Here is a 21,891-nt window from a genome sequence, read left to right on the forward strand (position 1 = left end):
TAACCCCACCCAACTTCACTCATGGTCCAATTGCTACTAATGCCTTTCAGTCACCAAACATTTTGGCCACTTGTCACAGGCACACATAAAAGCAATAGTATTTTTGCAACTACATCATACTAGGAGTAAAGTTTCTTTTTTAGAATAAAATAATGTAATGCTAGTGTTGAGTATTAAAAATAAATACAAAATAGAAATAGTGTTTGTAATATATTTTAATACTTTGCACTTTTAAATACTGGTTTTCAAATCTGTGATTGTAATATGAAGAGGCAACTCCATTTAGTCATTTATTTTTAATGTTAACAGGATCATAAAGCTATCATAGAACAGTCACATTTTACACACTCGGGACATTCTAGAAACTGATTTATAATTTGAGTATGTAGTTGAACATGATAACTCAAATATAGCTTCATTTATATAACCAACAGTTGACAAAAAGATTTGTGAAAAATTGACTTAACCATTTGATTAATGAGTGCCAGTACATCTTCTTACAAGTCAGCTCAACTCAATAAGGTAGGAGAAATTTCTTTCAAGATGACCCAGCATTCCACCTCTAACCCCTTCAAAGATTTTATAACATTTAGTCAGATTGCAAAATGTAATAATAAAAAAGATTTTTAAAAACCAGATAGGTCTCAATATGTTGTCCCTTCCCAGTTAAAGAGGAAACTCCACCATTTGATAGAATTCTAATGTTAATATTGGTTCTGGTGGCTATTCAGTCTTTGGAACAATAAGCTAAAGAGATATAGTAAAGCCACCTACATCCACAGAATTTAACTATAGTTTAGCTCATAAAAAAACTAAACATGTAGGGACTATAATTTGCTCATCAGTTATTATAGCAAAAGATGCCACTTGTGAAGTATCAGGTGGATAGATGCGCTAGATGGGAAAAAAATCAATAATCAATTGGGAACTAAAAATAAAATTCTATTTCTGGAAAAACATTAAGAACTGCTAGTCAAGCACTGACCACAATTATTTTATTATACATCCTAAGAAATTTCAAGACAGATTGGGCAGGGCTAGCTGTAATGAAGTGACACCACTTGTCTAAAAGTAAAGCTTAGTTTACAAATAGTATCTTTTAGTGTAATTTTTATTTACAGATTTGCAAAATACATCACATTTAGTGCAAATGCAACTAATGACATTAAGATTTATAAACTGCTTTGTAAACTTTCCATCTCTTTCTAAAATAAAGCTATCCAATTAAATAATAGTTATCTGCATGTGTTCCATGATCATAATCAGGAATGGCAAATTGTTGATTTTGTTTTCAGGGTCTAAGTAATATTTTGATATTGAAGTTCCCATCAGTGGCTATGGTGAACAAATATTTTTTCCAGTTGATTGCAAAAATATTAAACTTATCTGAGGTATAAGAAATGGTATACAAAATGCTTACTGGTGAGATAGTAAACAGATCAAATTCACCATCTTTACTCTTTGCCTTGCCAGCTTTACCCTATAGGCACTTTTCTACATTTTAAATCATGATCAGAATTATTCTGTAGTAAGGCATTTTCCATGCACATTATTTAGACAAAGGCAAATGAAGGATACTAAAAAGCATGAATTCTGTATACAGTACATAAAACAACCTTAGAGTGTGCCTGTTTTAGTGTACCAAAGACACATCAGCTTATACCCAAAATAACTTGCTTCCAACCTTGAAGATTTTCATTAGCTGAATCTTCATTAAAAAGTATATTTATTTTCAGGCATCAGCTACTCTATATGAATTAAAGACTTTCTGCTTTGTTTTCAAAAATATATCCAAATTTTGTCTCTCTTTATATACCGTATATACACAAGCTGACAGCTAAAAAGGTCATCTGGCTAATCTCAATTTAAAAGTACAACCCAAGGCATTTCCTCAAAAGGACCACCAGTCTTTTCATACAGCTCACCCTTCATATATTGTATTTGTTGATATTAAAGACAGTCAGATCCTTGACAGTTAACTTATCATAGCAACTAAGGGGAACTCTCTTTAGATTTTATTTGTTTTCATATCTGACAAGGCAGATCATGGGGCAAATATTACGTGTATGGCAAGTTTTTATAATATGAATCTCATAGCATAGCTTTACTTAACAGGAAACAAAGTGTAGGACTAAACAACAGCATTTTTTTCCAAGACTGGGAATGTTATCTTCAGCAATCCAATTTAACTCAATAAATATTACACAGTGTAAGTTCCAATTGCTAGAAAGTAGCCCATATTCACACAATCTGGGCAAGATACAGCAGTAGCTGTTTTCTGACAGTCAGGTCTTCTTATATAGTATCTAGTAATAACTTTAGATATTACCAGAAGATAATATCTTTTTGGGATCATGTTCTGGAACTAAATTACAATAGCACATATTACACAACTAAAAATAAAAATAGAAATATAAAGATATCTGAAAAAAATAAAGCTTTTCATGCCTACTCCATCAGATTCCAGAAGGCCTTCATAGGAGCAAGACTATAGAAAAGGCAAGTCATAAAGATCCTGACAGCCCTCATATTTTAAGAGAAGTTTTACATAATATGATTTCTCACAGAAACTCAGCAGCAATGAACTATGATTATACAAAGCATACACAAATTTCCTCTGAAAGGACACAGAATTTACTGAAAACCTGATGGGGAAAAAAGTTATGACATGTTTTTGTGTACATAAAGCACATATGGTATGCTAGATGTGTATTCGTCTCTTGTGCTTTTTAGACATACACAAAAACAAGAAGTGTGCAAATGTCTTATGAAGTCCCACAGTAAATGAAATCTCCTCAAATTATTCAAAAGTTAAAGCAATGAACCAAGTTGGTGACCCAAAATTGTAGTATTCTCCTCTAGAGCAAGCAAACAGAGCCATATACATGTATCAACACATGTATTTTTATAATTACACATCAACTCAGCAAAGTGAACTAGCAGAAGACAGTGAAAGTTCAAGTTCATGGCATTGCAATATTCTTCAGTTGTGTACAGAATGCAGGACTTGGCCCATAAGACTGTAGATCCTACGTTCCAGCTTGGAGCCTTCATTTTGGTTCATTTCTCCAAATGGAATGTTCACACAGCCTTGTTCCAATCACTAGGTAGAGGGAGAAAGGGGAAAATAGATGAAGTTTCTCACTTGTGTCCAGTACCACCAAAAGCTAGAATGAGGCCAATGTCTGCAGCTTCTCCCCTTGATAAGCAGAAAAGCAAAGGTACCCATAGATTGGTTTAAATGTGTTTCTCTAGTTGAACAAAGCCAGGTGTTGAATTGGGTGCATTCATGGCTAAGTACAATTTACACCGATTGTCTTATCACAACTAATTTATTTGCAGGTAAGGTATTCTATTTACGATGTCACAAAATCATCAAAATTAAGATGATTTTGATGAATTTTTGCTAGTTGGTTCTCTGGGTTTGGGGAGATCAGTACCAAGGTAGTATTCATCAGGTGACCTGCAGACATTTTCAGCCTACATCCCACTGAAGCTTCCTCCGTGCAAGTGGGATTGCCTCGCAGTGTTTGCAATTTGTTTAAAGTCTGAAATCAGGAGCAATGGTTGGTGACTGGAAGCTTAAATGGTTGCTGGGAATCAATCTCTATTTTGTCTGCTTGCTATGTGTGGCCTGGGTCAGGCACCTGACAAGGCGAAAACTATATCGAGCTACACTGATCTGTTGGTAGTCTATTTATCTGATCGGAATTATTCCTTCTCTAAACTTTGCAAAATGTAGTTCAGTCGGGAAGGATGTTTATAAGTTTACAGGTAATACTCACTTACCAACTTCAATAGGGACTGGCTATTCCATTACTAAGTGGTGCAGTACTTAAGTGAAACATCATGTGACTGTACCAATTTATGCCAATTCTGGCTGCAGTTATTAAGCAGGTCACTATGGGTCATTAAGCATAACATCACATGACTGTGACTTGCAACTTCCTGCTGATTTTTCTCCTTGATTTTGGCTTGTCGGGAGCAAATGATGACAACATGATTGCAGGATGCTATAATCATTGTAAATGCAAGGTGTGTGCAATTTCCAGGGAGGTATGCCAAACTGAAGACAGCTTTGTGAAAGCAGAACTGAAGACCATGGAAAGTCCCAGGATCCAGTGAATATATTGGTTCCTCAGATCCTCTCCAGATAAGATCACCCACATATGCTTCTGACAGCTCCCCCTTGTGAGGAAACTGTGGGTTTGAGTACTGGGAGATGAAGGGATCACTCATCTTTCTTGCAACTGCAGTGGAGCAAAACTGGTTTTCTACTCACTTTAGGAAACTGCCTATTAACTACCTTAAAGCTTTTAGAGACCTTCAGAACCATAAATCTAAAAAGTCATCAGGTGAGTTTTTTCTTCAACTCTGAACAAAAGAAAAATTATAGGCTTAAGAACTTAAAGAATTTGAGATAAACAGAAAGAAGCCTAAATAAGATTTTGATGTAGTTATAAACAGTTATCAACTGTTTATAAATAGATTAAGAGTGCAGATAAATTTGGAATATTGGCTTTTACTATAGATTTTGGAATTAACTATAAAAATAAATTGCTTCTTGTGGGAAACACTTACTTTGGGTATCCTGCCTATTGCAAATCATATCAAAGATATGTCATTTTATAATTTTAGAAACTGGACACTACAGGGGAAGGGGGGTACGAATGATTCTAAGCAGGAAAAAAATACAAGCCTTTCTTGATGTCAGTTAATACTGGGACTTAAATGTTATAATATTGGGAATATTAAAGTATTTAATATTAAATATTAAATCTCTGAAGAATGGAGGCAGAACTTAATAATTACAAAATCAACACTGTCAGTAACAATCTCTGCTTGTGTGAATAGACTATGTTGAAAAGATATTAATGAAGAATGATGATGATGATGAATGATAGATGGACAAATAGTATATGACGAGACAGAGAAATTGTAGAACTACAAATGACTGGACTAGGGAATGATTTAGAAAAGGCCTTTACTGTATACACAAAAGAAACTGGCCAGAGAATAATTTGGAAATTGTTTTCTTATTAGATGTACAAAAGAGGCTTGCTAAAACCTTCATGAAATATGTGCAACGATATAAGGAAGTGAGATCAAATTCTATGATAATATTTGAGTGAATATTAAGACAGAAGTAAAAAGAAGGAATATAAAATTGGTTTATTTGATCAAGGTTAAAATAAGGTGGTTTTTTTTTTAATTTCCTGCAAAGTTCTCGCAATCCTTTGAGGACTTTTTTCTGACACCATGACTGAAATTTTATGGATTTGCTTATAGATAAGACATGGGATATAGGAGGAAGTGATCTGTTTGTAACCTTATAAGGCAGTGATGGCGAACCTTTTAGAGACCGAGTGCCCAAACTGCAACCCAAAACCCACTTATGCATCGTTGGGTGCCGGGTGGGTGTGGCCCAGTGGGTGGGCGTGGCTGCGGTGGAAACAGCAGACTGGGTGGGACTAAAAAGTTCAATCAATCAATTTCAACTTTGCAAGATCTTTTTTTTTCCTGCGAGAAGTTCAATTGACTGATTGATTGAACCTTTTTTTTTGTACATGGTGGCGGAGGCCTAAAACGAAAAGGTTTTATAAAACCTAGCTGAAGGCCTAGGACTGGGGTGATGGTGCGCGTGCCCACAGAGAGGGCTCTGAGTGCCACCTTTGGCACCCGTGCCATAGGTTCGCCACCACTGTTATAAGGGGTGAAGAGATACTAAATTTGTTTATACTTCTTGTGATGATGATTGGAAGTTACCTTTTTATATAATTGTCTTTTTCATTATTTCCCTTTTCTTCTTTACTAAACCTTTTATTCTGTTTTCATATGCTATTCTTTTTCTCTAAGTTTAATGTATTAGTTTTAATAGCCATCAAAATTCTTAATAAAAATTATGTTTTTTTAAGTAAAAGCAAGCCTCTTGTCAAGTGCCTGATCACAATCAGATGACTGCAGAGACACTGCAATGGCTGCAACTTCAAGAACCAGTCATAAGTCTTATTTTTCAGTGTTGTTGCAATTTCAAATGGTCACTGAACAAGGTAAGCGAGGACTACCTGTATAACAGCTGGTTGTTTGACTTGCCGCATGCAAGATCCCTAATTAGAGACAGAGAGAGAGAGGGAGGGAAAGAGGATTCAGTGAGATTAGGAGCCTAGAAGGTTCTGAGAAAGTTTTCAGAACATTTTGGTATCAAGAATGTAACCCCAAATTATAATCTTAACTGTATCCTCTTATTTCTTCCAACTGTGAATTTGCCATATCTCCCACATGCCCACATTATTTAAAACAAACTAAGAAACATTTCAAATATTTCAGCATATCTGAAGTGGCTATATAATTAATGATGAAATAATTATATATAGCAAAAACCAAAGGGATTATACATACCTGATTATACTAGAACAAAATAGGCTTCCCGGCTGTTTTTTCTTGTACGTATGATGTGAATCGTTTCAAGAATTTGGGATACTCTCGTTTTGCTACTGCCCGTAGTACAGAAGCTGGTGCCCAGCCTCCAGGGTTCACTACAAACAAAGATGAGATTTTAAGTGGTTAATATATTTGCATTTTTGTGGAGTGGCAAATTCACAAACAATAAAATCTGACGAGAATTTAAATTACATAAATATTATCCCATCAGGTTTACTCTTGTAATTATGGTAATATTGAAACACAAACTCATACTCTGTTAAACTGTAATTTCTATCAAGACATAAACAAAGAGCTCCTTCCAATTCCATTTACTGGATAAATTGAAGAAAGTTTTATACAATTCCTACTAGCAAATAAGGGCAACTCTTGCCATTGCAAAGTTTGTTTTCAGCTGTATAACATCTACATGCCGTTTTTGCTTAGTGACCCTAACTGGATCTGGAATTTCCATTACTAAGTGAAATGTCACTTAGACGAAACATCACGTGACTGCTTTCCTTAGCAATGGCAGCTCCAGTATTTCTGGTTGCAGTTCTTGGGCGAGGATCACACCACTGTCAAGGGGGACTTCATGCTTCTCCTGCCTTGCCACACTTGCCTCAGTTTCAATTCCTCCCACCCACCTTTCTTCCCTTTTAGCCATCCTGGATTCCACCACCTAAAATCTCAAAGTTGCCTTGGCTGGACCAGCCTTGTCAGCAGCAGGAGGAAAAAGTTAGCAAAGGCCAACGAGAGGTGGTGCATGGTAGAAGGGGTAGGCAGCAACACCAGAGTGCAGAGCAGCCAGAAAGGCAGAGATGGGGGAGAGAAAATAGGTAGCTGTCAGGAGTTGACGAGGATGCTTTGGTCATAAATGCAGGCAGGCTGTCAAGCACTTGAATTTTGATTGTGGGAATGCTGCAACAGCCTTAACTTCCTTGCTTAACTTAATCCTTGCTTAACTGCCATTTGTTCAGCATCATCATAATTTCAAATCGTTGCTGAACAAATGGCAGTTAAGCAAGGATTATCTGTATATTGTTGACAGAGAGATATTTTTTATGGCTCAAAAGCTAAGCAAAGTTGATCCTAGTAAGTACTTGAACAAAAGGCTGCTAAGGAATCTTGAAGTATTAAAAAATTGGAAAAACCAGTGGTAAACTGCTTTGGTATTATTGCCAAGGATACTGTATGGATGTGACTACATACTTAGAGAAGGCTTGATTTTTCCTTTTTTTATATAGAAATTTCTGTGAATCTTGCTAATCTACCAATTTTTTTGCCAATTTTTCTAACTATACCAAAACACTGTGATTTTAAATATAACACTGAAGCATAACTGTCTTTACTATTTAAAATCAATTGTACTCTTGACATGTAATAATGGAAACAAAACCCGAACAAGATAGCAAACTATTAACATCTTTTTCTATGAGCTCCTGTTTTATATCCTGCCTCTTTAGTGTTGTTTATGACATTAAAATAAGCAAATTAAATCAGTTATACATCTTTTCCCGAGAGAGAGAAAAAGGAAGAGTTGGGCACTGAGAAGGAAAGAGAAAAGACTTCTGACTTGGAGAAAAGGGGAAAGGAAGAAGTGTCATAAAGTGAGTCTTGGCTTGTAGAACTCTTCCAAAACAGCCAAACAACCAAAAAATTGATGAACTTTTTCTACAAAAAGAAATAGTAAGTAAATTAACTATGTTTCTCATCTCTAATAAATTTGAGGGTTTTGAAGAGGACTAACATACAAAAATAGAAAAAGAGCAATTATTGGGGTGTTCTGTTTCTCCTAGACATGATTTAATAGACAGGTCGGATTCTACGCTGGCCCTCCCCATTATTCCCCAGTCCATTCACTCTCTAGTTTCTTCTAAAGAAAATAAGAACAAGTTGCACATGGTAAGAACTAGGAGAAACTGCTGATATAAGAGGGCGCAACTAAATTCATGGCAAAACCATGTTTTCGCACAGCACAAACTATCATTTCGGTGTTCAAGCAATTAGTTTCCATTAAAAATAACCTGGGTCTGTTAAAAAGTGACTTTGAGGTTTTTGCCCAAAAACGTACAAAAAGACTTTCTGCCTTTATTGAAGTCCAGAGCCAAACAGACATTCCCAGGACTGAGTGAACCAACATCCCTCAGGACTGAGTAATAATAAATCACAAATGTAACTGCTGGCAAGTGTGCAAGCAGTTAAAGAAGTTATTTCAATTAAGCCTACTTACACCTTGTAATTAAATCAGGTTGTTCTTCATATATCATACATCTCTGAACAGACTTACCGTATTTTCCGGCATATAAGACGACTTTCTAAACCCTGAAAATCTTCTCAAAAGTCGGGGGTCGTCTTATACGCCCAGTCGTCTTATACGCCGGAAAATACGGGTATTCAGGCAGGCTTCCAGAGTTCGGCTGGCAGGATGCAGGTAACCCCTCCCCCCGTCCTGCCGCCTCCCACCGCACCGCGCCGCTCCGTGTCCCGTGCCTCCGTGCCTCAAGCCTCTGTGGCACAGAACTGCTGGCGTTATGCTTGGGCGGAAGACTTTTTCTTTTACAGATGGGGCGGGTGGGTCTGACATTCATGCACAGGCAGGACCCCGCCCGCTGAGCCACCTCTTCCCCATCGCCCTCCACGCCAGCCGGCTCTGTCTCCAGACCTGCCAGCTGACGGGCGCAGGTCCGGGGGTCGCCAACTGACGGGCGCAGGAGTTCGGCGCTGCAGCGGCCTCCCCTTTGCCCTCCGCACCGGCCAAAGCATTGCCTGACGTTCCAGCTGACAGGCGCAGGTCCGGGGGTCGCCAGCTGATGGGCGCAGGAGGTAAGCACCGCCGCGGCCTCCCAGCTGCTTGCTTCTTCGGCTGGAGCAGTTGCAAGGGCTTGCATGGTCCCTTGCAACTGCTCCAGCCGAAGAAGCAAGCGTCTGGGATGCCGCGGCGGCGCTTACCTCCTGCGCCCGTCAGCTGGCGACCCCCGGACCTGCGCCCGTCAGCTGGAACGTCAGGCAATGCTTTGGCCGGTGCGGAGGGCGAAGGGGAGGCCGCTGCAGCGCCGAACTCCTGCGCCCGTCAGCTGGCGACCCCCGGACCTGCGCCCGTCAGCTGGCAGGTCTGGAGACAGAGCCGGCTGGCGTGGAGGGCGATGGGGAAGCGGTGGCTTGGCGGGCAGGGTCCTGCCTGCGCGCGAATGTCAGGCCCACCCGCCCCATCTGTAAAAGAAAAAGTCTTCCGCCCAAGCATAACCTTTAAAGATTTTAAGGATCTTTGAGAGAGAGAGAGAGAAATAGAAAGAGGGAGAGAGAGAAAGAGGAGAGGGAGAAAGGGAGAGAGAAAGAGGGAGACAGGGAGAGAGAGAGAGAGAGAGAGAGAAAGAAGGAGGGAGAGGGAGAGAGACAGAGAGAGAGAAAAAGAAAGGGAGACAGGGAGAGAAAGGGAGAGAGAAAGAGAGAGGGAGGGAGAAAGAAAGAGAGAGAGGGAAAGAGAAAGAGAGAGAGAAAGAAAGTAGGAGAGAGATTAAATTAGTAACATGGCTGTTCAGTGAATCTGGTTTCCCCACTAACTTTGCTTGTCACAAGGTTGCAAAAGGTGATCACATGACCCTGGAACAATGTGACCATCATAAATAAGAATCGGTTGCCAAGCATCCAAATGTAAATTACATGACCCTGGGGATGCTGCAGTGGTCATAAGTGTGAAAAATGGNTACCTGCATGTCATAAGCATTTGAATTAAAATTACCATATTGAAATCAAATCTGATGTTTTTTAATTTTTATTTGGTGTGCGTTGGAACAGGGGTAGTCTTATACGGTGAGTATAGCCCAAACTCTATATTTTAACTGGAAAAGTTGGGGGTCGTCTTATACGCCCAGTCGTCTTATACGCCGGAATATACGGTAATTCTAGTTGTTAGATCTCCAAAAGAGAAATTCTAATTTATCTGGGACAGTTTCTTCCCTGCCATCATCAGCAAATAGATTTGTGTTTGATTGAGTGGTTTCCAAGCTTGCCTCGCAGTACCCAAATTTTACTTTTAAGCAAGCTATTGCAGCTCACATATTACTTAAAATGAAATAATTTCTTGCTATTCTTGTCATGATGGAGGGATAACCTCTTTGTTCAGCTCAGCTACTTTTGATCTTCATGGTGTTCCAAATAATAAAACCTGTTGTTAATAACATTATCTTCTCTCCCTGTTCGCCCTTGACTAAGCCAGGCCATGGGAATAAGACAGATATGCAGAATGAGGCCAAGTCTAATAGGCACTAGCTGTACTTATTAGTACCTTTGGAGCCATGCCCAAGATCCAGCAAAGTGATATTTTACAAAGACTAGATAGCCTTAAGATAACTATTAGCTACTATTGCTACCGCTGAGTCACTTATTGATCTCAGTAAGTGAGTTTGTTGCAAAATGCCTGAAATGTACGGCACAATGTTTTATGACAGACAGAAGTCTTTATGGGCTATAAAGAATCCTTTCCCAAGGCACTTGAAATTTTGACCGGTCATTAAACAACCAGTCATAAGTTGTTACCTGTATACCTCTGATCATGTTGTAGTTTTAGGATTAGCTTTACACAACCTTTAGTCACATTAGTGTTATAACTTTGCACAGACTTTTGAAGTTGTTATTATTTTATTTACATTGAATACTTTTTGCTTTACGATTTACTTCATGCCTCATGCCTGTGATTATAACAATGCACTTATATTTATTGTACGTATTGTAAACTTTGGTGCTAGCTAAAGAGGAAACTGTTTACCCAGAATTCTGATTAAATCTCTGGTGGTGATTTAATCTTATTATTGATATTGCATGTTATGGTACTTTAAGCTTTGAGAGGGGGTAATTTAAAAATATAGTACTTTCAGAAGAATTTTAATCTGAATGTTTTATTTAAACTATACAGTATCTTAACTATAGATCACTTTCAATTTATTTTAAATAGCTTCAAAAAGTTTTGAAGATGCTTGGAGAATCTTTCTGGGAAACAGAGTTAGAAATTTTACAAACAAACAAAAAAGCAAATAAATAAATAAACTTCTTCATGTGAAATGGGTAGATCATCTTTTTCCTATAATGATTTGATGATACGTGGGAAAATGTAATCAGTATTACCACCAATAACAAAAAGCCAGCGCTGACAATGAGCCATGGTTACAACATTGTATATTTTCCCCTAACTGTATCAATCATTAAAAAACAAAAACAAATACTGGATGGAAGTTAGCTGGAAGCTATAGTTTCTCAAGACTATGAATGCTGGTTATGTTGCCAACTAATTGCCGCCTACTAGCCCTGATCCTGAGAAATGTAAATTTTGGCAATGTATCCAATAGCATGTGGAACAGGTATGAAAATAAACTGTTGGATTTAAACTGCTTTAGGTATAAGGAGGAATTGCATTTTCATATGGTATTTGCTTAGGGTTAGCAGAGATTGCAGATTATACTTCCAATTTAAAAAAAACTTGTCACAGACAATTTTGAAATCCTAACATTTTAATTATGTACAACTATTATTAAAAGTAATAAAATCAGTTCTCATTTTGATATTACAGGAATAGGAAATTAAATTAGACCCCATGTAGCATTTACAGATCAATCTAAATAAAATTGTGAGGGTCATCTCACAATCCACCTACAATTATTACCACATACTTAAAACTTACATACACAAAACAGTGTACATAGAATACATGCCCAAAGGGCAGATTTCACAGCAAGTTTTCCATTTAACGCATGGCCAGAAGGAAATCCAGATTTGATTTTATGTAACGAACACAGCCTCTAAAAAAAGGGATGTAATCTCCTAAAGCTGTGGTTGTGGGCTTCAAATCCGTCCAAAAATGGTTTTCAAATTGTAATTTTGAATGTACTAGAAGAGGGAAGTGATTATATATATTGTCGTGATTCCGTGCCAGCCTGTGTTTCCAACAGCTGAGTCTGAGGAATCTGAGGAGGAGGTGGAGGAGGCATTTGAAGGGCCATCAGGGTCAGAGGGAGGCTCTGATGAATTACAGGACTCACGGCTTGATGAAGAGCCTGGGCCCTCCAGTCGTATGAAGCACACCTGATGGACTTGCTAATTGATGCTCGTGCACGCAGGCAATTAGCAAGGGTAAATCAACAGAAGTCAATGGGACAACTCCAGAGAAAACGGAGAAGGCACTGAGAGGCAATGCCTTGGAACTGCTGTATATAAAGAGGAGGTGTGGGCGGTGCTGGTTGCTGAAGGCAACCGTTTGTACGAACTTACAGGGATCATGGTCTGTTTGTTTTACCGATGAATGTTTTGTTTAAACTCCTGCTCTGTCTGATTTTTTAACCAATTATCTGTTGGAAAAGTATTCTGTTGTTTTTGTTTTTGAGCAAACTTATCTGGACTGTTTTTGTAATAAAAAGGGGTTGGTTTTCCCAGCCTACTGTTAAAGAGGGGTTGTTTTTGTGATGCAACAAAGATGGACGTAGGCTGGGACAGAACATATATAAAAGAAGACACCTTACAGTAATATTTCTTCTTTTTATTAAATGTAAATGAAATCAAATTTTAGTTTTTCCTGACTCTTTACTTAAGAGATAAAATGCACCTTCCACATGCTCCTGAGTTGGGAAAAAGATGAACCCTTCCTGCCCTATTATCTTCATTCTATCTCTATCATCTTAAAAGAAGCCAAAAATGATTTAAAATTTGATTGTCATTTGGATTTAATTGTAGTTTCAACAATAAACAATGTCAGGTCTTCCTAAACAGAATTAGTTGTTGCAGTATCTTTACAAAAAGTAATTGTCATGTATGTATGCACCTGTATGTACATAGGCCTTTTATCTTATTATTCGTATGGTTCTTTATCTGTAAATCAGAAGAAAAAAACCTTTTACACTAACACAACTATATATGCATTTCAAGAAAGTCATGCCTTACCATTTGCTACATATGTAATCTTGCATAGGATGTTGTCTCTGCTTATTTTCTTGTTTCCTTCTGGAGGGCTTACCAATGTCTGGCAAATCATAGCAATATTTATTTTGGCACGAACACATCGATTGCTTGTCTGTCAAGAAATACAAACATTCGCATTGTTGCTGATTAAATGCTGACTGTGAATAAATACTATGGCTCTGTCCTTTTCTTTCCATTAGAAAAATCTCATTAAATATCCTAAATCTTTTCCTTCCTTTCTTTCAAATTATCATTGCCCTAAGGTTTACAAACACTCCAGTTAAGAAAGGAATTTTAAAACAATAAATACCTTCAGAAACTACAAGTTTTACTTACAGGAACACTACCATGTTCCACAGAGAAGTTGCAGACAATCCATGTTTCAGTGTCGTTTTCATTTAAAACTGGTATTTTTCTAATAGCAGATAAATACAGCACATCACGTTGAGAAGCAGGCCATACTCGCTAGAAGGAAAGCAGTTATATGTTTTAAAGTATTCAATTTTTTAAAGAACACTTCTGTAGTAATCCTAATAATAGAAAAGAAGTAAATCAAAATTTGAGGATACTGATTGTTACATATATAATCCCAGAGAAAAATATAAAAAGAAATACCTATTCAATAATTCTATGCAAGAACACATATAGTATTACAAAATATTTCATTTATAACCTAAAATATGACAACCAAAACAAAATTTATAACCAAAGAGCAAAGACGTTTAAAATTCAACAATTCGTTCAAGGCAATGCAATCCTCCACATTTTTACTTAGCAACAATGCAAAGTACTTCTCAATTTTAAAGCAAAATATTGTTTGAAAGATTTCTCAATTTTAGATAATACAGCAATAACTTGTGTTGCATTGTTTTATAGATCTTTGATAACTAATGCTATATTGTCAAAATTTATTATTTCTAACTTGCTGGAAACAAAAATGTATTAAATATATATCACCATCAATCCCTTCAATACAATATATAAAGATTTGGATTGGCATAATGTAATTTTTAGAGGAGAAAAATAATATTTATGAATTATTTTTAGGTCTGGTTTTTGATTATGTGCCTACATAGATTTAAAGGAAATTACTGTACACAAAGAGTTCAAGCTGAGGCATTACATACAGATCCCTAACACTCTATACGCTGAGATTTTCAAACAGCTGGATACAAGTTTTCTATATTATTGAAATGTTTCTTTGATTTTAAAATCACATTTTTGTTCTAATCTTTAAAGCAAACCTATAATTTAGCTCAATGTTATTAAACCCATATTGCAGAGATTGGGAAATAACTTGGAACAGTACGTTTTAAGATCAGGATATTTTGTGGTGAAATGTTTTGCACACTTTTATTATAATTTTGGATAAGATTTTACAATAGTGTTTCTGCATTACATCCAAGCAAGGATAATTAATAATAGTAATTGCCATCATTTATCACATCCATCTATGCAGAATGTACTGCTATTGAGAATTGCAAAAATAATTGTATGCTTATTATTAAGGAAGTCAACTGTGAACAAGGTGAACTACACCCAAGACTAGAAATAAGTGAGAGGATGAAAGAGATTTTTTCCACAAGCTCCTACCCACACTTTTGTAGAGCATTGGTCCATTACAATCCAAATAGGACAAAGTGCCCAATCTATAAGCAAAAGAGTATTTGGACACCAATCTAAGTATTGGGGAAGTAAAGATACAATCTTTAGTTTCCCCAAATCATCTGCTGCAAACATCAAGAAAAATAATGATAAGGACAATTTTATTATATATAACATGGGTATGAACTGATCAATGCAATACAAAAATAAATTCCTCTCTTACAACGATATCCATGCATCTGATGAAGTAAATTATGCCATAGCCAGAATGGTGTAGTAAATAGCAAGTTAGACTTCACACACCCAGTTACTGGATGATTCGGCATCATCATTTTTTCTCTGCTCACCTTAATTCTCAGGTTTGTTGGGACAATAATATAAAGGAATATGTATACAGATAATCCTCAAGGTACGACCAAAATTTAAGTTGTTAAGCAAGATAGTTGTTAAGTGAATCATGCCCAATTTTACTATGAATCACAATAGTTATTAAGTGAATCAAGCAGTCATTAAGCAAAATCACCTTCCCCCATTGACTTTGTTTGTCAGAAGCTGGATGGGAAGGTTGCAAATGGCAATCACATGATCCCGAGATGCTACAACCATTGTAAATACGAGCTTATTGCCAAGTGCCCAAATTTGATGACAAATCGCTTTTTTAAAATAATGTTGTAACTTTGAATGATCACTAAATGAATGGTTGTAAATTGAGGACTACCTGTACAGTACTAGGCACCTTAAGCTGCAGGTTAAAAGATGAGGATGCAGATAAATTAATCAAAAATAAGTAAATAAATAAATGAAAACAATTTTAATACATTGTTTAATATAAAGATACTCTAAGATTCAGAGGTACGGGGTGCTCTCTGAGCTTATTTATTTTCTTGCAGATGTTTCATTACTCAAAATAGTGCACTGATGTTATCTAAATTTGGGTAATGAAATGTCTGCAAGAAAACAACCAAGCTCAGAGAGCACAAATTACCCTTCATTTCAACCCTGAGTTACAACTATTCTTCTCTATCGATACGGTAAGATTGTGTCTTTACTGCAAAATCAGTTACCCTTCAAGATGAAGACAATTTGTAGCTTGGTCTTAGCATTAATTTGGCTTGCAATGTAACATGATAATTTGGGCACCATTTTAGAAATAATTTTTAAATCATGATTTAGGAAATGATTTTCTTCCTGTTGCCCACTCACAGATTCATAGCATCTGCGGAAAGACTGAATCTGGGAATTTTGGAATACGAAGCTTATATTCCGTTATTGAGCTATAATCTCTTCTCAATTATTATTGCACTTGCTTCTCTAAAAATAAACAAGATCTGAATTACTTGGAACAAAAATACATGATCAAGATTAAAGAAACTTCTAACCAAATTTTGCAAAACAATAGAAGACATCAATCTTTAACTCTATTTTTTCCTGATAAGTCAGGTAATGTTCTAACAGGAAAAACCAGTTCAGATAAGATAGAAATTTATAACCTTTAGGTTGATTTCTTTCTTCATAGCACTTACAGTACTTTGAAGTGTTATGAAACAATGCTAAGTATTACCTTATGTGTTTGGTAGACAATGATTGCATTATCAGATAGAGTTTCTACAACACGGAAATTTTCAATGGTTGCTATAGAGAAGACAAAAAATAATAATTAAATTATAGCAATAATACCTTCACATATCAGAATTAGCTAAATCTCTGTCCTCTGAATGAGTTAGAAATGCAAGTCCTAGAATTTCCAGACATATTAGCTGAAAATGAGGAACTGGACTAAGTGGGTGTCAGTTGAACAGCAGCAAATACAAATAAACAAACTACTTTTACTTACTTTCCCAATCATTGCGAACATCAACATTCCAGAAGTAATGGCAGACCTCATGCCCTGTTACTCCTTTGACTGCATGTGTGGCCTTCAATGGATCCAGAACAATGCCATTTTCTTCTACCTCCCTCCTGTACACCTTTGAATAAATTTAAAATATTTTAAAACTTTTTTATATTCTAAATTCACTTTTGAAATTGGTACAGACAATCCTGGATTAGTAAAATTACAGTAGAAATGCCACTCATTTAAATATAGAACATAAGAATTGACTTGGCTCTTATCATATTCTGGCTTCCCCCCCCCCTCACACTGATGCCTCTAGGACAGGTATAGGCAACCTTGGCTCTTTTATGACTCGTGGACTTCAACTCCCAGAATTCCTGGGAGTTGAAGTCCACGAGTCATAAAAGAGCCAAGGTTGTCTACCCCTGCTCTAGGATATTCACAAGTTGGGGATGGATATATAAACTGTCCCTCTATTGTTCCTCTGTTACTGGCATCTATAGACTTGCTATCCTCCCCCACATGCTGAAGATAACTGAATTTTTAAAGCCAGTAGGCCTTGAAAGACTTGTCTTCAGTTAATATATTTAGTTCCTTTAACCCTATCCAAGCAAGTGGCCATCCCATCTACTGATAATTAATTTCACAGATTAATTATGCACTGTACAAAGAAATGCTTCATTTTGTTTTAACATTTTATTAGATTATAAAATAAAATACAAAAATACAAAAGCAAGTAATAGGACACAGTGGGGAGGGAAATGAAATGCTTCATTTTGTTCATTTTAAATACTTTTCCAATCAACTTTATAAATTCTAATATTTTGACAGGAGAAAAACTTTATTTTGTCCATTCTATGTAAGATTTCATTCAGTTCAATCATATCTCTACTTCATATCCTTTCTTTAAGTTCCAAAGTTCCAAACATTCCAGCCTTTTCTAGTACAGAACGAGTTTGAGTTCTCTGAGCATTTTTGAAATATTTTTGTACTTTTCTAGTACTGTCATATTGTTTCTCAAGTGTGTAGACTAGAACTATAATCACTATTTTAGATAGAGAGAAACAAAGTAATATGCATTCTAAATAGCAAAAACAAATAGTAGCTTAAAGCTTGGACTAAATCTGGAGATCCAATTTCAATCTTTTTGCTGAATTAACAGCCTCAGGGAAATTAGCAACTCTTTGTCTAAATCAGGGGTAGTCAACCTTGGCTCTTTTATGACTCGTGGACTTCAACTCCCAGAATTCCTGAGCCAGCTTAGCTTAGCTGGCTCAGGAATTCTGGGAGTTGAAGTCCACGAGTCATAAAAGAGCCAAGGTTGACTACCCCTGGTCTAAATTATTATTCATTTTAACATATTTCTAAAATATGAAATATTCTGCCTACCTTCATTTCACCTTCTTCAACTACTAGTTGCCAGTTAGCATCACCCCCCACATCCTGTAACGAATATGTCATGTGGTTCTGCACCATCTCTTCCACCTTTCAAAACAAAACAGGAATAAATTAAAAATACATTTATGGAAGTATTTTTAGCTCTTCTGTAGCCTGAAGGTAATCACATGACTGCCTAGAATGTGCCATTAAACAAATCATTGTATAAATAAATATATAAGTAAAATGACTGCGCAAAAATATATTATCAACAAGAAACTGACTTGGGCAAAGAACTTCCATAATCGGGCAAGCAAGCAAGCAAGCAAGCAAGCACAAATACATGGCATTTAAACAAAAGTGTCTCTTAGTCACAAGATATTAATTTTTTTTGTTGTGTCCCTTTAGAAAACAATTTATGTTAATATGATTTCTGGATATATTTAAACAGACTTAAATTGACATATTAAGTATAAGTAAATTTAAAAGTAACATTCAAACTGGGTCTAAATTGTAAATATGTTCCCATTATTGTTAGGAACATTTGCCAAACTATTTCAAATTACCAGCAATCAATGTGTTCATCAATATACCTAGTCTTTGCTGTAATTCTTTAAAAAAATTAACAAATGTGAGAAGTCTTCTCCAACTTGGAGGTCATTAAAAATAGAGTTGTTGGGCATATGACAAACATTGGACAAGAGCGAAGAAAAGATGAGTGTTACTCTGTACCAATGTAACTTGCTCATGCCATGATCAAAAAGTCAAATGAAAATTCACATAGTAGATCTCTAACTCATCATCAGAATGTTGACTTAATATGAATACATTTTGTCTTGACAAAATTAACTATGTAGGTTGAAGAATTAAACTTTCTTAATATTGTACAATGTGTGAGAAATTGCAAGAATATAAGGGACGTTACTTAAATCACAAGTATTGATTTTTACAGAATGGAATCAAACACATTTGGAATGTCTTGGATTGAAATGCAACAAAACTTTTTCACAATCATATTTACCTTCCTCCTACTCACTACTAGAATACACAGTTTCACCCTACAGTTTATGTGCATTTTGTTTAAAACAAGCGTAAATGGTTAACATAACAAGAAGAAAAGAAGTGACCATGAAGGTGAAATACAGCAAGAAGACATGGTAAAGCCACTCTGCATGTAGAAATACAGTACCTGGGAGCTGAATCTGTGATCATCAGAGGTACTGACTAGATCAATGGAAGACATGGAGGAAGAGCGACTATAGGGCTAACAGAGACAGACAAAGAAAAAACCAAGTAATCAGAACAAAGGCACAACAGAGCATGTTGTACCAACTTCCACGCACAAGATTATGAAGAAGAAACAAAAGCACCATAAGCAGCAAGTACAGCAGCAAATGCTGATTCATGCACCTATTATGTATTATACTCCAAACACTGCTCAGTAAAGAATTCTTTCTCAGAATACTAAATATTATTGCCTAGGTTTGGTATACAAGATGTGTTCACTAATTCATAATAAACCATTCTTTAACAGAGTGAAAAATGAAAGCTTTCAGAAATCTAGGAAAATAAAAGTCCTTCTTATTACAGTTTAGTTAAACTTAATTTTGAAGCATGCACGATTAGCAGAAAAACATTTCTCAAGTTCATCAATGCAGCAAAAGTAATTTTTCTTCTAGCAGATAGTACAGCAGTTTGAATGGCTTTATTCATACATAATAGGATCTTTACATATTTCATAACCATCATCTATTGTGTTAATTGGAACACAGAACTGATTCAACTTTCAGGTCACATTTTGGAAGCATCTTACCTTTTGGACAAATCTATGATTCCCCACACCAGAAAAAGCATCACTAGGTGGCAGGGAAGATGGCCAGTGTAATCTGACTTTTTCACTTTGGGACTATAAGAACAAATGCATATACAAATATATTTATTATCCTAGAAGTTTGGATGTACCATGAAAACATTAAATAATTTGAAAAATAATTCTCAGTAGTAGGCACATCTTCTAAGTTAAGAACGCAAAGCCTTGAACATAATTCTTGCATAACACCAAACAGCAATTGTCTCTTACTTTAAAGTAAACATTTTTAAAAAAAATAATACAAAATACTTATAAAAGTAATAAAGGCAGGATTAAATAAACAAACAAATGTGCTCCTATTCATTCTGAATTCCATGAACTGTATGCTGTAGATGGTATTTATTATAGTATGTGTATTCTAAAGGGGCCATGATATAACACAGCGACACAGTTCTGTCTAGAACTTCATATACTAATATTACCTGTTCTTCTATTTTGTCTTGCCGATCTAGAGCAGCTTCAACAGCATCAAAGAATTCTTCTTCATTAATCAAACTGTTGGGACCTTCCTATAGCAAAAATCAATAGAAAGTAAACTCAGTAGCAGATGCAAAATTAAGACAGCTCAAAAATCTACTGCAAATGAATAAAAATACTGCACCAAATTTATTTGGATCTGCTTATATTGTTATTTTTAGATACTTTATCAATTTGAAAAGAACATGGGGCTTTATTATTTTATAGTAATATTAAAAATGTCTGAATCAACATATAACTACTGCTTATAGAAGGAAAAAATCCAAATCAACTAATTATAAATAAAAACAGGTTCACTCTCTGAGTAGAAGACAGATAAGAAGCCACCATAAGTGAAGTATAACAGAGAAGACAAAGAAACACTAGACATCTATTAAATTTATGGGTCAGAAATGGTTTAAATTATAAAATCCTGTACACAATTGACATCCTTTGACTTATAGCTTATATAGGCAAACAAGAAAGAACTGACTAGAATTTGACAGGTAAATATTACATAAATATATACATAAATACATCTATAAGTTTTAAAAATTAAAAAGCAGGATATGATCATCAAGACTAGAACAGGCATATTACTTTCAATGAAATTACTAAAATGTCCTTAACTTTTATTCCTATAAAAATAGTTCAGGAATTATCTCTGCACAATGCGCACTTGCCCAGACTATTTAGAACCAACTATGGCAGGGATCTCCAACCTGTGGCCTGCAGCTCAGTATCGGTCCGTGACCTGTTGGCCACCAGGCTGTGGGAATGGCTGGCGATTGCACACCCGCTCCCCACTTGCGCTAGTACTGCCATGCAGGTGCTAGTGGCCCTGTTTGCGCATGCATGGGGCACTAGCACTGCCGCCAGCGCCACAGGCACTAGCAGCCAATTTACGCATGTGCATAGGTGCTAGTGGCCCATTTGCACATGCACGCGGGCACCAGCACGAGTGCGCACGGCCCATTTGTGCATGGGCACTAGCGCCGTGTGTCTATCCATACACACGCATACATTTTCCCAGCTTACAATACAAAAATGTATACAATAAAACACTATAAAAATACAAATTATCAGCTATCACTGAAATATGAGGGAAGGAGTAGGATGAGTGGGGGGGAGTGGTATCTGTTATTAATCTATTAACCACTTCCAATGTGATGTTCCCCCATTGGAGCCTCAGACCAACTGGCAAAGCCAAGTCTTCAAGCTCTTGTGGAAGGTCAATCTCTCCCAGGGGGCAAAATGTTCCAAAGGGCATCAAAGATGGCAGAGAAAGCTCTTCTGGACCCTGTTAGGTGGAATTCCTTGGTCAATGGATTTGCAGCATGTCTCCTCTGCTGGTACAGGTGGGATGAGCCAATCCCAGTGG

At 36.4% G+C, this 21,891-nt stretch overlaps 1 protein-coding gene across 2 annotated transcripts in view; it reads right to left on the minus strand.

The window, feature by feature from the left end:
• Window positions 1-210: 210 nt before the first annotated feature.
• COL4A3BP (collagen type IV alpha 3 binding protein) overlaps window positions 211-21,891 on the minus strand; it is a 71,047-nt gene continuing 49,366 nt past the window's right edge. Inside the window, exons 9-18 of one of the 2 annotated variants that reach the window (XM_015820144.1) lie at window positions 20,477-20,563; window positions 19,998-20,090; window positions 19,374-19,448; window positions 18,197-18,292; window positions 16,808-16,940; window positions 16,535-16,605; window positions 13,705-13,833; window positions 13,351-13,480; window positions 6,400-6,536; window positions 211-3,103 (exon numbers count right to left, since the gene is read on the minus strand). In XM_015820144.1, coding sequence (XP_015675630.1) covers window positions 6,409-6,536; window positions 13,351-13,480; window positions 13,705-13,833; window positions 16,535-16,605; window positions 16,808-16,940; window positions 18,197-18,292; window positions 19,374-19,448; window positions 19,998-20,090; window positions 20,477-20,563 — 942 coding nt within the window. In that variant the 3' untranslated portion in view covers window positions 211-3,103; window positions 6,400-6,408. The remainder of the gene's footprint in view (window positions 3,104-6,399; window positions 6,537-13,350; window positions 13,481-13,704; window positions 13,834-16,534; window positions 16,606-16,807; window positions 16,941-18,196; window positions 18,293-19,373; window positions 19,449-19,997; window positions 20,091-20,476; window positions 20,564-21,891) is intronic. The other variant, XM_015820145.1, reaches the window with a different exon arrangement.

Source organism: Protobothrops mucrosquamatus, unplaced genomic scaffold (genome assembly GCF_001527695.2).
Source record: "Protobothrops mucrosquamatus isolate PMUCROS unplaced genomic scaffold, P.Mucros_1.0 scaffold1076, whole genome shotgun sequence".
In the NCBI taxonomy this organism is placed as follows: Eukaryota; Metazoa; Chordata; class Lepidosauria; order Squamata; family Viperidae; genus Protobothrops; species Protobothrops mucrosquamatus.